Genomic DNA, 19,467 nt, shown 5'->3' with positions numbered 1-19,467 from the left:
ACAGCAAACTAAAATTTGAAAAAAAACTGAAAAAGTTGCTACTTTACAATCCATCCCACTACATGAAAGGATTTCTATTATTGTAAAGTGTAAAAGGTGGTGGATATTACTCAGTTGCATCTGTATATTTAATAATAATAATAATAATAATAATAAATATAATAAATTACTTTATAAATGATCAGTATTTAGCCGTTTTTGTAAATTAATTTGTGACATGAAAGTAAAATAACTCATTCCAAATAATTATAATTTACTGTGCAAATGATCCATGGAACATGAAATTAACTAAGTGATAACATATCCTGTATTATTTGCTACAGTTTCAATGGGCGAACATATACCACAGTCTTTTTCATTGTTAATTTTTACTAGGTCATCTTTGTTCTTCACCAGGCTTATCAGTGTTTCCTGTACGTATATACAGTTGCCATCATTTGTTTAAACTGAACTACAAAAGTTGGATGCTAGTTATAGTTTTACTGTCAAAAGGTGCATAAAGGGGTTAAATAAGAAGAAGGTGATGTACTTTGAAACAATAGTTTTTACTTCCATATTGCTCATTATAAAATTCTTCTTTGATTGCTGTAACATCTTATGATTTTTTTGGAAGTTTCACAAACACTGTCTTTACCTCTAGATATTCATGCAGTGTTTCTTCTCCCCTGAAAAACATTAGTGACATAAATAAAAAGTAGTTTTACTAAGTACTTCATTTTAGTTGTTAACCTGTATATTTACTTACAGTTCCTTGCCAATTCCTGACTGCTTGTAGCCACCAAATGGTGCTTGTGGTGAAAAGGCATTGTAGCAATTGATCCTTAAAAAATAAACCATCACTTATTGAAGTGAAATTAACTACATTGTCAAGTGATGAAAATATGTAGTATAGTATAACACATATTACTTTGCTGATAAATTTCTTATTGTTTTTATACACTACTCTGAGTGAGCAGTAATGATATCTCAAGGAAGTAATGTCTCTAACATTAATCAATGATTTTAAGAATAGTTTGTGGAGTTCAGTTTTAAGCAAAGATGGAAACATGTTAGTAAATCATCTCTTTAAGACTACCACAGCCAGCTCTTTTAAACTTTTTTTTTTTTTTAGTCATCAGTCTTCTGACTGGCCTGATGCAGCCAGCCAGAATTCCCCTTTTGTGCCAAGCTCTTCATCTCAGCGTAGTGCCTACACTTTACATTCTCACTTATTAGATGCATTCCAGTATCTGTCTTCTCCTAACAGAAGCTCTCCTTCAGGTTCCCAGGAGAGCTTCTGTAAGGTATGGAAGGTAGGAGACGAGGTACTGGCAGAAGTGAAGCTGTGAGGACAGGGTGTGAGTCGTGCTTGGATGGTGCAGATGGTAGAGCACTTGCCCGTGAAAGGCAAAGGTCCCGAGTTCGAGTCTCGGTCCAGCACACAGTTTTAATCTGCCAGGAAGTTTCATATCAGTGCACACTCCATTGCAGAGTGAAAATCTCAATATGATCCTTCTGCAGACATCTTAAATGTGAAATTCGAAACTTCAGCTTTCCTTTTTCTGTCTCTATTGCCACACCAAACTGGTCAATGAGTGACTGCATAGAAGCCTTTGACCTGCTTGGAGATTTTATGTAGGACCAGAATTTTCTCAGGTTCTCATCTATATTTTTTGCTAACATATGACAGTGATATATATTATAACATTGCATTCCATTTTTATTTAGAAAGTTTTAGTGAATGTTTTACATGGTTTTAGCCATTCTATCCTCATGTCAATCTCATTCAATGAACATCTTATAAACATGACTTTCATGCAAACAAACTAGCACTACAATGGACTCCCATTTTTATTGTGATGTACTGATTCTATATAAATTGGCCTTCAGCTCAGTTTTGAATTGTATAAAATACCAATTGAATTAAAGACATGTTGCCACTATGTAGCTCAATTGCAACCATAATAATTATGTCACAAGCCTTCATTTCAAAGGCAAATGCCTCAGCTGAATGTGAGCAGTGAGTGGCAGACAACATGGAGGAGAGACTGGCAAACATTGTGCTGCCCAAGCTGCAATATCATTTCCATTTAAAATAATTTTACACTGATGTGAGCCACACTGGAATTTGGACCAATCTGTGTGTTTGGATTATATGTTTTTATTTGAGCTACCAGTGAAAATAATAAAGAAAATACAGCAGAAGTGCATAATTTTGTCATAGGGTTAGTCAGTTATCTGTTTCATTATTTAACGAACAAAACAGCCTAGATCACGTTTTATTAACTGTTTATAGTAGTTTTGGCTAAATTCAGCTGTCCCCGGATTTAATACTAAAATAGAGGACTGTTACTATCACCACTGTCAGCTGGGGTGTTTCATAACAATCCAAAATTTTAAAAAATACAGATCATTAGGAAGATCTCATTACAGTATCATAATGACTTTTTTAGCACAATGGGACAACTAAGAGTCGCACAAAACTAACTCACCAAATCAACATCATTATTGTTGACAACAATAGCATTGATTTATATCTTTAGCAGCTGTTGGTGGCAAGAGTAAGACTTACCAGACATTGCCAGCTTCCAGAGCATTAGCATACATCAGAGCATTATTAATATTTTTAGTCACAATTCCAGATGCTAGCCCATAAGTAGTATTGTTAGCTCTTTCAATGGCTTCTTCCAGAGTTTTGAATTTTATAATACTTTGTACTGGTCCGAATATCTGAAATATTTTTTGTGTAGTATTTAAATCATATTTTAAAATTTTAAAAGAGTATTGCAATTTTTTTACATTTGAGTAAGTTTTTCACAAACAGATATGAACATATGTATAACATTATCTAGAAAATAAGAGAAAGATATGAAAATCAGACATAAGACATTTATTATTTGTTGTTAAACTTTCTGTAGTGTCGTAAACATTCATGTGTTACCACCATTTATCAAAACCTATAGATTATTTACACAGAAACAGCAAAATTTGGTAATCATAGACAGACTTCTACATGAAAAACTTAACCTTTCTGAGTAGTCCACAGATAGGCAACTTTCAGCTACTAAAAAGGGTAATGTTATGATGTTCTTACCTCCTCTTTCGCAATTTTCATGTCATCAGTAACATTTGAGAAAACTGTTGGCTTGATAAAGTAGCCAGTTCTACCTATACGTTCTCCACCACATTCAAGACGGGCTCCTTGTTCCTTCCCTGCTTTAATGTAACCCAGAACCTTATTCATCATCTTTTCATTAATCTGAAAATAATTTTCTTTTTTAGATACATAATATAGCACCTACTCTGCTAAAAAGTTCATTACACCTGCATTTTGTTTTTAGGTTCCATGTTACTATTTACGATAATTCTTCTGGAATTTTTCAAAATACACCACATTTTATTGAAACATACCTACAAGTATTACACTTGATAATGATACAAGTTATGTATAAAGAAGCTACAAAGATATTCAGTCAGATCTTGACACAATTTCAATGTTGTGCAAATACCAGCAACTCGCCTCAAATATTCAGAACTGTGAAATTGCGCCCTTCACAATTTTTTTTAAAAAAAGTAGTGTCCTATGACTATAGTATTAATTAGTTTAAGTGTGTCAGCTCATACAAATACTGGAGTGTAACAATCTGTGTGGATATGGAATGTAACGATCACAACGGCTCAGATGTAGGTAAAGCAGGTGGCAGCCTTCAGTTCCATGCTAGAATACTTGGGTAAATGCAGTCAAAGTCGACAACAGAGATTGCATACAAAACCCTTGTGTGACCTATTCTAGAACACTGTTCGAGTGTGTGCGACTTGTACCATTTAGGAGTAACAGGACAGGGTAGTACTGAACTAAGGGGAGGGGCAGAGTGGACAGCCCCCCCCTCCCCCTCCTTCTCATTGGGCCTGGTCCTGCGGGGGCAGGGACCTTCAATTCTTGAGTGCCTCGAGATTAAGAGCCACCTCCCTCCCCCCCCCCCCTCTGCCATTCCCCCCCTTCTCTCCACCCCCCTCCCCCCCCCCCCCCCACACACACACACAACCACACTGTATTTAATCAAATCCCAAACAAGGCCAGATGCAGTTTTGAGTTCATGCCCCCATACAAATGCAAAATTTGAACATAGGTACCTACTACCAGAGCATGGCAATTGCCAGTGGACATGTTCAGAGTTTTTGTAAAATGCTGCATGAAACTTAAAACTGTAGAATGATAACCACTTGTCTGCTAACTGCAATTATTCTACATGAGACGTTTCTTGCCACCTTTGCCTGATCTTCAGAGGTGTACTACAAGTGCAGTTTAAAAATATGTGTGTAAGTGCAATGAAGAGCTTACCAGTGATTTATTAATTTCTTAACCTTCTCAAAGGTTATCTATAATTATTATAGAGTTTATTTTATCAATATGGTAAGTAAACTAGAAGAACTAGAGTGGAGTCATCTAGATTTAAGCAATGGTTTTATCAGCTGTGGACATCAAGAACAAAACTAGAGTCATCTAGACCTCATATGCCAGAACTAACCACAGAAAAGTGTTTTGAAACATTTTTGTCTGCTGAACACACCTGATATCGCATAAATGGTTATCTAGTTATAGTTGTATTGTGAATACTGGAAGGATGTGTTAAGTGAAGTGAGGATGTACAAGTATGAAAGCAAAAATATTTCTTGACACAGTGGTCCATTACTTTAAGATTGCCTTTCCCCTTAAAAGACTAGTAACTCATAATTCAAATAAATCAGTTTATAGGGCATAGATTACAAAGGGAATAATCAACTCCTGTTCTACAAAAAGGAAACAGTATGTGGAAAGCAAAGGAACAGATGATCCCAGTTTTCATTCATTTATAAAAAATACAAAAAGATACTTAGGAGAGTTATAAGTAGGCTAAGAAAACAGCAAATAATCATTATATAAAAAAATTATAAGAAAATAAGAAAGGCAACATCAAATGTCTTTAGAAGCACCCTTGGAACAAGAAGTATTAAAGAAGGTCCAGATAATTTAATACACAATGCAACTAAAATATCAGATGCAAAGGAGATAAGTAAAACTTTTAACAAACATTTCTCAAGTATTGTGTCTAATCTTGTATCACAGAGTACTTCACCTGCACTGTCTTTTCCCACTGAGTTTATAAAATCAGGCACATTAGTGTTTCTAACACGAGTAACTCAAGATCAAATGCTGAATATTATCAACATAAGTAGCATCTCATTTTCATGTAGACTGGTGCCAAATCTGATAATTTGTTACAAAATTTTACTCTGTAAATTATAATTCCACTTTGTGATTTAATTAACAGTTCCATAATGACAGGCTGTTTAGCAGATGTCTTCAAAACTGCTAAAGTTATTCCTCTGTTTAGCAAGGGATACATAAATGATGTCAACAATAATCAACCAAACTCTATTCTTTCTGCCATATCAAAGATCCTAGAAAAAGTAATGTATTCCCATATAATTTCATTCTTTGAAAAATATTGCCAACTCATAGAATATCAGTTTGGTTTTCATAGGTCAATTAATGAAACTTTATTTTCTTTTGCAGATGAAGTTCTAAATGCTTTCAATGACAAACATTCTGTCTCTTGTCCTTTTATAGATGTGACTAACGCCTTTAACCTAGTCAATCACTCTCCACTTATTGGAAAACTAGAATGTCTTGTCAACACAGGCACTTGCAATATGTGGTTTCAGTCATGCCTCAGTAACAGAAGGCAGGTGGTTGAATTTTCAAACAAAGACAGCATTAGAGTTCTATCCAACAAAACTATGATCAGGTGTGGTTTCCCTCAAGGTTCAGTCCTAGGGCCTTTACTTTTCTTGCCTTGGAATCTGCCTAATGCCTTACCTGTATTGTTTGCAGATGACACAAATCTCCTTTTTCATAATCTGTCTCTCCAGGTTGTTAAGGAACTAATAACAGATTCTATGAACAGACTAATTTTTTGGGTACAAAAAACAAGCTACCATTAAATAAAAGCAAAACTGCTCATATGCTTTACAGTGCCTCCTAAAATCACCCTACCTACATGCAACTCAGACTACTTGACAATGAAACAATAGAGCAAATCAATGAGATCAAAATTCTTGGTGTGTGGCTGGACAATAACTTACAGTGAAATATTCACAGAGGAAAGCTACTAAACAGACTGAGTAGTATGTGCTATGGTTTTCATATTCTTAGTCAGTCCTGTGATATCTCCACCCTAAAACCAGTTTATTTTACATTAGTACACTCCATTCTCTCATATGATATCCAGTTGTGGGGGTCAGTGTTTGGAAAATTTTTCTGATGAAAAAAAAAAAGAAAAAAAAACCTTGAAGATAACGAAACAGGTGTCTCCAGACACCTCCTCTAAACTGATTTTCAGGGAACTGAAAATACTGCCTGTTCCCTGCATTTATGTACTACAAACTGTATGTATTACAAACTTTGCATTTGTTTTGGACTAATAAGTCTATACATGATCATAATACTTGTACTAGTGCAGGCATTCACCTAAATAGTCAAAGATGGCCAAAAGCTTGCTTGGTGTCAGAAATATGGGCAGTGTGCTTTACAATAAGATACTGCCATCAATTAAGGAAAATATAAATGCATTTAGGAATAAGGTAAAAAATCTTACTTAAGCATTCTTTTTATTCTGTTGATGAATATCTACAATTGTATTTGACGTAAAAAATTCTGGTACTCTTAGTCTACAGAGTGGCTGTACTGTAGTATGTATAAGTTTATTGTATATAACTGTTGTGAATTCTGCTGTTATGTTTCTGTGTATTATTTTTTATTTTTGCTATTGTTTATGTGCAGCTGACTAAGTTTCTTAACTGTGATATGGTCTGATGAGCTGTGCTGTGCTCAGTAATTAGTGTATTATCACACATAAACTAATCTGTTCAGCAATGTTGTATAATTTATGGCTTAAAAATTGTATCACATATCATAAAGTGAAGTTTTGTTCTAAAAATTTCAAGTTTGTCCAGTACCCTTGTATATCTTGTACGTGCAGGATTCGATGGACTAAATAAATAATAATCAGCACATTCTCGATAGTGGCTTTGATGTGAAACATAAACAATAGATCCAAACAAGAGGGAAATCATATGATGATTTCATTTGTAGTAGGGACAATATACCTATTAAAGAACAGAAATGAGGGCAATCAGTTTGAACTTTTTTGTAAGCCACAATATTGATCACAAATAATCATTTATTCATTTACTGGTTTTGATCATATCAATTATCTTGAGATTAATCTAAATACAGAAATGTGCATATGTTATAAAAATGTTCATAATGGTAAACTACAAATTTAATAAGCAGTGTCATAATATACACAGACTGGAAGCTTAGCAAACATATCTCTCTTCCTGAAGTTAACAGAGAAAATAATTAAAGTATGTAGCCTTAAGTGGCATTGTCACATAGAGTAAAATCACAATAAAATACACACATCAAAAAAAGTTTTGCAATCACCTCAGCTCTGAGAACTCCGGAAACTGTGCAGAAAATTGAAATAGAGATCAACACAAACATCATTTCTGCCCTTTTTATTGCTCATGAAAACCACAAGTTGCATGTTGTACCACCATACAGCGAGACCTTCAGAGGTGGTGGTCCTGATTGCTGCACACACCGGTACCTCTTATACCCAGTAGCATGTCGTCTTGCATTGATGCATGCCCATATTCATTGTGGCATACTACGCACAAGTTCATCAAGGCACTGTTGGTCCAGATTGTCCCACTCCTCAATAGTGATTTGGTGTAGATTCCTCAGAGTGGTTGGTGGGTCACATCATCCATAAACAGCCCTTTTCAGTCTATCCCAGGCATGTTCAATAGGGTTCATATCTGAAGAACATGCTGGCCACTCTAGCTGAGCGATGTCGTTAAGCTGAAGGAAGTCATTCACAAGATGTGCACGATATACATAAATGACTTAGTTGACAACATCGGTAGCTCCGTGAGGCTATTTGCAGATGACACGGTTGTCTACAAGAAAGTAGCAACATCAGAAGACTCGTACGTACTCCAGGAAGACCTGCAGAGGATTAATGAATGGTGCGACAGCTGGCAGTTTTCCCTAAACGTAGATAAATGTAATATAATGCGCATACATAGGGGCAGAAATCCATTCCAGTACGATTATGCCATAGGTGGTAAATCATTGGAAGCGGTAACGACCGTAAAATACTTAGGAGTTACTATCCGGAGCGATCTGAAGTGGAATGATCACATAAAACAAATAGTGGGAAAAGCAGGCGCCAGGTTGAGATTCATAGGAAGAATTCTAAGAAAATGTGACTCATCGACGAAAGAAGTAGCTTACAAAACGCTTGTTCGTCTGATTCTTGAGTATTGCTCATCAGTATGGGACCCTTACCAGGTTGGATTAATAGAAGAGATAGACATGATCCAGCGAAAAGCAGCGCGATTCGTCATGGGGACATTTAGTCAGCGCGAGAGCGTTACGGAGATGCTGAACAAGCTCCAGTGGCGGACACTTCAAGAAAGGCGTTACGCAATACGGAGAGGTTTATTATCGAAATTACGAGAGAGCACATTCCGGGAAGAGATGGGCAACATATTACTACCGCCCACATATATCTCGCGTAATGATCACAACGAAAAGATCCGAGAAATTAGAGCAAATACGGAGACTTACAAGCAGTCGTTCTTCCCACGCACAATTCGTGAATGGAACAGGGAAGGGGGGATCAGATAGTGGTACAATAAGTACCCTCCGCCACACACCGTAAGGTGGCTCGCGGAGTATAGATGTAGATGTAGATGTAGATATGGGTGCGAACTGTCATCCATGAAGACGAATGCTTTGCCAATATGCTGCTGATATGGTTGCACTATCGGTTGGAGGATGACATTCAGGTTATGGTGCCTTCCATGTCCACCAGCAGTGTATGTCAGCCCCACATAATGCCACCCCAAAACAGCAGGGAACCTCCACCTTGCTGCAGTGACTAGACAGTGTGTCTAAGGCGTTCAGTCTGACTGGGTTGCCTCAAAACATGACTCCAACAACTGTCATGTTGAAGGCATATGTGACACTCATCGGGGAAGATAATCTGATGCCAATTCTGAGCGATCCATTCGGCTTATTGTTGGGCCCATCTGTACCGTGCTGCATGGTGTGATGGTTGCAAAGATGGATCTCGCCATGGACATCGGGTGTGAAGTTGTGCATCATGCAGCTTATTGCGCACAGTCTGAGTCATAATACGACATGCTGTGGCTGCTCAAAAAGAATTATTCAACACAGTGGCATTGCTGTCAGTGTTCCTCCAAGCCATAATCCATAGGTAGTGGTTATCCACTGCAGTAGTAGCCTTTGGGTGGCCTGAGCAAGACATGTCATCGGCAGTTCCTGTCTGTCTGTATCTCCTCCATGTCCAGACAACATCGCTTTGGTTCACTCCAAGATGCCTGGACACTTCCCTTGTTGAGAGCCCTTCCTGACATAAAGTCAGGTTGAACTACAGACAACACAAGCCATGTCCCTCCTTCCTGGTGGAATGACTGGAACTGATTGGCTGTTGGATGCCCTCCATCTAATAGGTGCTGCTCGTGTATGGTTGTTTACATCTATGGGAGGGTTTAGTGACATCTCTGAACAGTCAAAGGGACTGTGTCTGTGATACAATATCCACAGTCAACGTCTGTCTTCAGGAGTTCTGGGAGCCAGAGTGATGCAAAACTTTTTTTTTAATGCGTGTAATAACCACACATGTCCTGTAATGTCAGGTTGTTGCTTGCAAACTGTGCTTACAACACTGTTCCAAACAGCTGAGGGTGGTGTGGCTACTAGATGTTGTTGGCCAAGTACAGTTTGCAATGGTGTAATACAAAGTTAATAGACTTCATCTGCATACAACTGAATTCAATATATAAAATGCAGTTAAAAGGGAGCTAGAATTATAATATGAGTCACAGTAGAAATATTACTTCAAATTCTGAAGGGTAGCTGCAAGTATGTGTATATGCCATATGCAGAACAATAAAGTTAACTGACAGCAGCTTGTCAAATGATGAGATAAGTCACAGACACAGTGGGATTATCAAAAACAGATCTGAGAAACCACTCGCAACAGGGGGCCAAGAGATAATGAAAATGAAGAGAATGTGGAATAAAATTAATTAAAGCGCCAAGGCTAAACAAAAATATGGTAATGTCCTATCATTAATATTACAAAAGCTAGTGCCTAGAGGTAGTCTGTGACATGTACAACACACAAATAAGCAAATTGAAAAAAAAATCAGCATATCAAACCATGATAAAAAGGCTGTGGGCACAATAGATTCACTGAAGCCACAGCAAGAAAAATGTGAGCAACAGGGGGAGGAACAGAGTTCTGTCAGGAAATAATCCATATGAAAGCTTTTCATATAGTGGAAAACAGGCTTTGGGTCCAATACAGGCAGTCTATGTATATTACAACACTGCTTATTACAGTTGTTAACTTACCATTATGTACACTTTTTTAACATATGCACATTTCTGTATTTACATTAATCACAAAATAACTGAAACCAGTAACTGAACAAATGAATATTTGTGATCAGTGTTGTGGCTTACAAAATTCCGTAACATTGGATTGATGTTACCTTCACAGTGCTATGTCAGCCTTCATCAATTATGTTATAACTTGTAACTTGTTAGGGGACAAAATGTTGGATGACAGAAGCTGTTGCAGGTCTTCTCTTTGACTTGCAGTGGAAACTGTCAGTCAGAGAGTACCTGTCAAGAGTAAATGCTCATGCATGAATATGTAGATTTTAGTGTTAACTTCAATCCATTTCATTCTTCATATAGCTCAATTACAAATACTATGTAATTAATTTAATTGTTTATTTGGTTAAGTGAGTTTAAAAAGTGAATGTATAGTCATGTGTCTAAGGAAAGTCAAAAAAATAGGTACCTACATTTCTAATTAACTTATTATTAACTCAAAATATTCTAGTACATGCAATCGGGATCAGAAATGCATGGACACCTAAAGTTCTATAATCCTTTGCAAACATAGGCTCTTTCTTTACAATGTTTTGCAGCAAATAACTATTTGTTGTAATATCAAAATGTGTTACAAACTGCAGAATCATGATGCTTAACAAACAAATAATGCTTTATGAAACAGTAAAATAAAAATACTCTGACAAAATCTATTTTATTGTCAGTCACAATATAAACACCACACACAACATTCATTTGTACTATCTACCACAAGCATGTAGGCTACATGAAGAGAAAAAAATTACTTTTTTTGAATGTGTAGGTCATGATCTGTCGCTGAAATAGTCTTGTGAATTTTTTTTTTAGTGAAATGGATTCACCCATCTGGCTCTCAGAAAACAAAACTCAGGAAAGTAAAAACTGAAGAAGCTAAATCACTAGCTGGATCTTTATCCAAATCATAGAAGGCTTTCACGGCCGGATGACATAACTGCTGGTAAACCTTTCAAGATGTGAGGTTGTGACCCAAGAAACTCTTCTGTTCTCAGAATGAGATTTTCACTCTGCAGCGGAGTGTGCGCTGATATGAAACTTCCTGGCAGATTAAAACTGTGTGCCCGACCGAGACTCGAACTCGGGACCTTTGCCTTTCACGGGCAAGTGCTCTACCAACTGAGCTACCGAAGCACGACTCACGCCCGGTACTCACAACTTTACTTCTGCCAGTACCTTGCCCGCGAAAGGCAAAGGTCCCGAGTTCGAGTCTCGGTCGGGCACACAGTTTTAATCTGCCAGGAAGTTTCTTCTGTTCTCAACGTTTCGTCCAGGACTGCGCTGGACATCCTAAGAGGCGCTCCTCTGCTGAGTCTTGCCGACTGACTGGTTGGACATCTGGTAGTGACATATACAGGGTGTTACAAAAAGGTATGGCCAAACTATCAGGAAACATTCCTCACACACAAATAAAGAAAAGATGTTATGTGGAGATGTGTTCGCAAAAATTTAATTTCCATGTTAGAGCTCATTTTAGTTTCATCAGTATGTACTGTACTTCTCGATTCTGATGATCAAATTGTAAATTTTCACAATCAACTAGTGTGGGCTGACAAGAATCCGCATGCAATTGTGCAATCACGTCATCAACACAGATTTTCTGTGGACGTTTGGGCAGGCATTCTTGGTGATGTCTTGATTGGACCCCATGTACTTCCACCTACACTCAATGGAGCACGTTATCATGATTTCATACGGGATACTCTAACTGTGCTGCTAGAACATGTGCCTTTACAAGTACGACATAACATGTGGTTCATGCATGATGGAGCTCCTGCACATTTCAGTCGAAGTGTGCGTACGCTTCTCAACAACAGATTCAGTGACCGATGGATTGGTAGAGGCGGACCAATTCCATGGCCTCCACGCTCTCCTGACCTCAACCCTCTTGACTTTCATTTAAGGGGGCATTTGAAAGCTCTTGTCTATGCAACCCCGGTACCAAATGTAGAGACTCTTCATGCTCATATTGTGGATGGCTGTGATACAATACGCCATTCTCCAGGGCTGCATCAGCGCATCAGGGATTCCATGCGATGGAGGGTGGATGCATGTATCCTCGCTAACGGAGGAAATTTTGAACATTTCCTGTAACAAAGTGTTTGAAGTCATGCTGGTATGTTCTGTTGCTGTGTGTTTCCATTCCATGATTAATGTGATTTGAAGAGAAGTAATAAAATGAGCTCTGACATGGAAAATAAGCGTTTCCGGACACATGTCCACATAACATATTTTCTTTCTTTGTGTGTGAGGAATGTTTCCTGAAAGTTTGGCCGTACCTTTCTGTAACACCCTGTATACTGTAGGGAAGTGGGTGTGGTCAAAGTAACATATGATGAGCAGAGATGATCCTTGTCAAAGATAAAACTTAACTATTGATCGTTGTCTTGTCAAAAATAAAATTTTCTAGTGATTCTGCAGAGTGACTATCCATATGTCACTAAGTTTCATTGCCTCCTCTTTCCTATTAAAATGATCCTGATGCTTATGAATTTCAGTGGCTTCTCTACATAGTCGTGGATAAAAATTTGATGTTGTAGAGAAAATTTCTGTTTCATAAAAATTCACTTTGTGGTTTCCTGTCTAAAGAGCATGCTCTGCTACAGCTGATTTCTCTAGTTTTCCTAGTCATCAAAAACTTTTGTGCTCTTTTAGCAGTGTATTTGAGCTCCTCTTGGTGGTTCCAATACAAACTTTGCACACGTACACGGAATTTTGTATACACCACATGTTGACAGAGGAGGGCCTTTATCCTTCACAGATTGGAGTACTTGATTTATTTTCTGTATTCGTCTAAAGACTGGTCTGATGTCATGTGTCTGTAAAATCTTACCAATCTGATCTGCTACTTTTTTAATAAAAAGGAGAGGAACTGTATTTTTCCATCATTGTGGTTCGTCCTTGTCCTTTGGCCGTCTGTTCCTTGGTAAAAATTCTATTTACCTGAGTAGCCATTTTTCTTGAAGGCCTGCTTCAGATGTTTTATTTCAGCATCCAGGTGTGCTGATGTGCATATCTGTTCAGCTCTATCGACAAACTTTTAATGACACCTCTCTTTTGTTGTGGATGGTGATTGGAATTTTTATACAAATATCTGTCTGTATGTGTTACTTTCCGAAAAACTTTATGTTCCAAACTTCCATCAGACCATCTCCCAACTAAAACATCCAAGAAAGATATTCTGTTAGCATTTGCCATTTCCATGGTGAACTGGATTTTTGGATTACTTTTATTTAGATGATCAAAGAATTCCTTGGACCATGACCTCACATCCTGAAAGGTTTACCAGCAGCTATCTTTATCCAAATACTTATTTGCTCATTGAGAAAATAAAAATGGTGAACAAAATGGTAATCAATCTGTTGAAACTGGCTGCAGTAAATTGATGTTGAGACTCCATAAGCAGGTGGAAAGATTACTGCATGATTACTGCATGATTGACATAAACGACACTGAAAAAAAGATGAAAAATATAGGACTGATAAAGAAATCACTCCATAAACATATTTATGATGCATTTAACTTCAACTCCTTTTCATCCAATGAACTGCATACTAGCAAATACCTTTTCCAGAGCATATTGCAACTGCGATTACTGAAAAGGATAGTGAAATATATCAAACAAATGAGGAACCTTTTGAATCTGCAGAAACACCTGATAAACACACTAAAGGAACACATCAATGCTTAACTTCATTGTGGTTTGACTCACATATGAACAAGGCTAAATATTTAAGGAAATGGATGCTATACTCACCATGGACAAAGAAACTGTACTGTTTTTACTGTTGATTATTTGTCTTTGAGGATGATACCAACAAAAATAAATATATATCTGGCTTCTGTCACTGGTGGAAATTGAATCCAATGATATCAAAGAAACAAAGCATGAATCACTGCCTGCACACCTATCAAATTTAGAAAAATGGAAAACCCTCTCTATGGGCTTGAAACTTAATAAAACTATTGACAAGAACAATCAGAAATATTGTCGATGATGAGGCCAAGAAATGAGGAAAATTTTTACATCACCATTAGATATTACACTATTGTTAGCCCAGCAAAACCTCACTTTCCATAGTCATTTGGAAGACACTCCATAAGAAAACAGAAAAAATTTCTTAGAATTGGCACAGTTGATGGTGAAATAAGATCCAGTATTGAAAGAGCATTATTTAAAACTTGAAGAGTTTACTGGTAGCTCCAAGAGGGTACCTTCATATTTGTCCAAAGGGATATAAAATGAATATATTTTTATTTTGGGTGAACATATTACAGAAAAAGTTACTGCAAATTCAAAAAAGGCTAACTATTATGTAATAATTTTGATAGTATTCCTGGTGACAACAAAACTGACCAAATGAGTCAAATAATTAGATCTGTCCCAATAGAAGACAACGTGGTGAAAGTTTGAGAATCTTTCATGGGGTTTTTCTATGTTAGGAAAAACTGCAAAGGATATGTTAAAGACTTTCAACAGCAACTGCAAAAAGGTTAACTGGATACTGCGATGTGCAGGACTCAAGGTTATGACATACCCATATCAATCTCAGGTGAACATGGAGAAGTACAACAAAATATTCTACATCAACTTTTGGCACACAATACTGCAGGTACTAAATTTAGTCCAACAATATCTACAGTCTCTAAAAAAAAGACTCTGGATAAAAGATTTGCCAAATTAAAATCCCTGAATGAGTTTTTAGTGAAGGAATGAACTGTAATTACAGAGAAGGCTGATACTTTTGACATTAAAAAATACATTTATTCAGACATTAACAGTGATTGACTAGGAAGGAGGAGGGTAAATAAAACAATATTGGGTGATCTATTTCATGATGCTAGATTGTCAACTCAAGAAGCAGTTCATGGATCAGTCTTTAAATGTATAGACCAATTTATACAGAAATTGTTAAAACGATACATGGCCATGAAGGATGTCATCAAAATTTTCCAAATTGTAAAACAAATTTTCTGCTTGAAGCAACTAGTGATTCTACAGTGAATCCAGAATGTCTACCCACTCTGTCAATTTTAGCAGTTCAAAGAAAAGTTTCAAAGGAAATAGATTTCTATGACATTTTTGAGAATTTTTGTGAAATAAAGGCACAAAAACATGTACTATAATAACATGAATAAAAACTACTATCTTTTACTAAAGCTACAAAGCTAACTGACATTGTAAATGTACAAGCTTTGTTTCCCATCATATAAAATAAAAGGTAATGTTCCTTTATGTTCTTTTTTATTTCTTTGTACTCTACCTGATGGTTGCTGCACTAAATGCTGATCCGTATTCTAAATTCCTCACCCAAAATTTAAATTACATGTGTTGCAATTACTTGAGCACTTATTTTTTTTGTCTATCAACAATTACATCTATATTATTTATTTGTTGCTAAATGTACCCATTACAAATACATCAGTTTCTTAGTAGATTGGGGGCCTGATTTAGCTCTGCCACCTCAGACCTCTGACAGGCTAAATCCACCACTGTAACAGGGATACTGAATGTATAAAAAGGAGGGCTGCATTAATGGTCACAAGTCTGTTTGACTATGGGAGAGTGTCACAGAGATGAAGAAGAAAGTGAACTGGCAAATGCTAAGATATGCAATCCATCCCACGAGAACCTGCTTAGAAAGTTTCATGAACCAATTTCATGTGATGAATATAAAAATATGCATCAATCCCCTATGAATCATTCTCATAGAGTTTGCAAAGACAAGCTTCAATCAATTACAGCATACACAAATGCATGAAGTAATCATTTTTGCCACACTCCATATGTGAACGGAATGAGAAGAAGCCCTAATAATTGGAACAATGGGCAATACCTTCTACCATGCACTTGATAGTGCTTTGCAAAGTGTGAGTGTGGATGCATGTGATTACCCTTAACATTTTCCTTCTAAAGACTGATTAATTTCAAACTGTATTATTTTATTATTTGTGTCAAGTGGAGAATTTACTGATGAAATTGTAAAGTTGCATGGAAGGTAAGTATTAGTCTGCCATTCATTGCCCTTGCAATTTCGTCTCATTATGTATTAGAAATTACTGTTCCTCGGTTGCAGAAATATGCATTAATTGTGGAAAAAAATTCATTAAATCCGCAGGGATTTCTGGAATTTAATGCTATACTTGATGTATACAGTTTTCTGTGCAAGAGAATGATTTATTCAATAGATTGATTTATTACCTGAGGACCTTGAATAATGCCATCTGCCAGAGGATCACCAACTTTCCTTGCTTCAGCTTTTGCTTTTGCTTTCTTAACAAATTCATCATATATATCCTCATGCACAAAAGTTCTTGTTCCTCCACAGCAGACTTGTCCCTGGTTGATGAACAGTGCATCATGTGCTATCTGTACTGCTTCATCAACTGAAACACATGATGATTGTGTTATTATTACTGCTGCTATGACAGTTTTTGTTTTTTACATCACATATCAAAGTTTTGTCAATACAGAACAACATGAAAGATGCATTGGTATGTCAGCAGTCACATTAGAGAAGAGATAATTGGAATAACAACTGAGTTAGGCAACTAATTAGCTTTACCAAAATTAGAAGGCAATTTCTTCCATAATCAAACTTACTGGTTATCAAAATATTAAATTGTGTTGGAATAGGCACACTAAAAGTTGCAAATGATGTAGTAACAGTCTGTATCACTTCATATCATCTCACTGTTCATTGATCTTAAGCATATACTCTACACTTCATATGCAAATGCTGCATACATCCCAGAGTTACTTTTACCTGTTATGGTTTCATATTTTACAGTAATGGACAGCTGCACAACATTTTACAGGCAAAATGATTTCTGTGCTGTTGGGTGAGGTAGTAGGAATATATACTTTTCAAACACAAAAAACTTAGTTTGCTTGAAAGATATAGTGTGTATGTATGTAAACTAGTGTTCCAATTTATCTATATTTTTTGCTTCTCTACACTTTCTGGCTGTGATAAGAGAGAAATCTAACAAGTTATTTGAAAAATCATATTTCCTCTGTCACACTCTGTACATGATAGCACAATCTTCTTCCTCCTTTTTTCTTAAGCCACATTAAATTTCAGTCAAGCAATGCTCAAAACATATGTCTCAAAACACCTTGTATCATATTTACCTTAATATTTCTTTTTTAAATAGTTTACTTACTGTCAGCATCTGGAAGTATTATCAGAGGACTCTTTCCACCCAGTTCCAATGATACTTTCTTCAAGTTTGACTGTGCAGCTGCTGCCATGACTGCTTTTCCAACCTAGGCGCAATTTTGACACCTTTCAGTCCTCAATTATTACTACACTATGTTTAAGTGTAAAAGCAAAATCAGTTTTATGTTCCAGTATGAAGAACAGTCAAACACTCGTCACATGTACACACACACACACACACACACACACACACACACACACACACACACACACACACACACACACACACACAGACACACCTATCTCTTTCACTGATCTCACAATTGCCATGGATGATAAATCTGTCAGAAATAAGTAGTAGCAATGGTAGTTGTTGTTGTAATGTAATCTGTAGTTGGCATTTACATACAAACACATAATAGTTCTAACACTTTTGTTCAAAATATTAATTCATATCATGGTAAGCACTTGATTAAAACTATTATTGATACATAGCACATGAATGTAATTATTTATTACAAATTTATTGCAAGTACTTTTTTTACACTATAATAGCAGTTTGTCAGTAGAAATTTGATACTGGTTCCTTAAATGAACACTGTTTTTTTATTTCTTTTATCTGTACTGAAACTTTATTGCTCAATCTAGTACCATGAATGTTTCTGTGTTTTTGTGCTAAAGCCTTGTATACCGTTTCTATATGGGTGTCATTGCACATTCTTGTATTACAAGAGTGAAGACCTGAGTCAGTTTTGAAATTGTCAGATTACCTTTTTATATTGATTACAGTTATTTATATATAGTGACATAGTAGGAGTAGAATATTTAGATACTGAAATAAATGTCTGGAAGATATTAGCTTTGAACTTTTGATAATTATTCCAATAGTTCCTTTTTGTAGACAGAAGATAATTTTCAGATTGGTCTTGTTATGACCCAAGAAGGTGAGGCCTAGCTTGTTCCCGCTGGGAAGAGAATCAAAGAATGCTTGGGACAATGCACTTGCTTCACTGCCACTATCAAGAAGACAGTACACTATTACACCTGAAATATTTAACTCTACAACAGGGTGGCTTATTTTACTTTTACAGGGGCTTATTTAGATTCATCTAGCAAATCTTTCTCAGTCTGCCTAGAGGTAAAATAGTCCCCTTCAGTTGCAATTACATTTGCACATATGTATATTTGCAGATTTACCAGTATTCACATTTTTTACTGCCTTTCCTACACTGTCCACCAATTTCAAATCAAAGCATTTGACAACTTCTTTCAGTTTTATTTGCTGCACATCATCTAAACTTTTGAGCAGTGGCATGCTTCACATCATTGCCATATAAATAATCAGCATTTGCCTCTACTTCTTTAGACAAGCTAGCACAGCTCATAGGTTCCTCAGCCTTATTGTACTTCGTACTCACCATATAGCAGAGATGCTGAGTTGCAGACAGGCACAACAGAAAGGCTGCCAAACAGATATGCTTTTCACCAAAAAGGCCTTCATCGAAATTAGATAACATACATACATATGACTGTGGTCATGTGTGTGTGTGTGAGCTGCATTTGCATGTGTGTGTGTGTGTGTGTGTGTGTGTGTGTGTGTGTGTGTGTGTGTGGGTGGGTGTGTGTTTTTTGTCTAATTCCAATGAAGGCCTTTTTGGCCAAAAGCTTACTTTTTGACAGTCCTTACATTGTGCCTATATGTGACTCAGCATCTCCACTAATCTCCACTATATGGTGATTATCAATATATTCTTTTCATAAAATTGTTGTTATTCCAGCCTGGATTTTCTA

At 36.6% G+C, this 19,467-nt stretch overlaps 1 protein-coding gene and 1 non-coding gene across 2 annotated transcripts in view; both read right to left on the bottom strand.

The window, feature by feature from the left end:
• Positions 1-526: 526 nt before the first annotated feature.
• The window catches only part of LOC126260915 (aldehyde dehydrogenase 1A1-like), a 98,626-nt gene continuing 79,685 nt past the window's right edge, over positions 527-19,467 (bottom strand). The window contains exons 7-12 of the mRNA XM_049958374.1: positions 17,681-17,783; positions 16,716-16,900; positions 3,074-3,238; positions 2,552-2,709; positions 746-820; positions 527-665 (exon numbers count right to left, since the gene is read on the bottom strand). Coding sequence (XP_049814331.1) covers positions 596-665; positions 746-820; positions 2,552-2,709; positions 3,074-3,238; positions 16,716-16,900; positions 17,681-17,783 — 756 coding nt within the window. The 3' untranslated portion in view covers positions 527-595. The remainder of the gene's footprint in view (positions 666-745; positions 821-2,551; positions 2,710-3,073; positions 3,239-16,715; positions 16,901-17,680; positions 17,784-19,467) is intronic.
• On the bottom strand, positions 11,574-11,648 carry Trnas-uga (transfer RNA serine (anticodon UGA)). Its single transcript has one exon. It is a non-coding gene; the product is annotated as a tRNA-Ser (tRNA).

This window comes from Schistocerca nitens, chromosome 5 (assembly GCF_023898315.1).
Source record: "Schistocerca nitens isolate TAMUIC-IGC-003100 chromosome 5, iqSchNite1.1, whole genome shotgun sequence".
NCBI lineage: Eukaryota > Metazoa > Arthropoda > Insecta > Orthoptera > Acrididae > Schistocerca > Schistocerca nitens.
The sequence above is the reverse complement of the archived record's forward strand: the minus strand, read 5'-3'. Positions and strand labels throughout refer to the sequence as shown.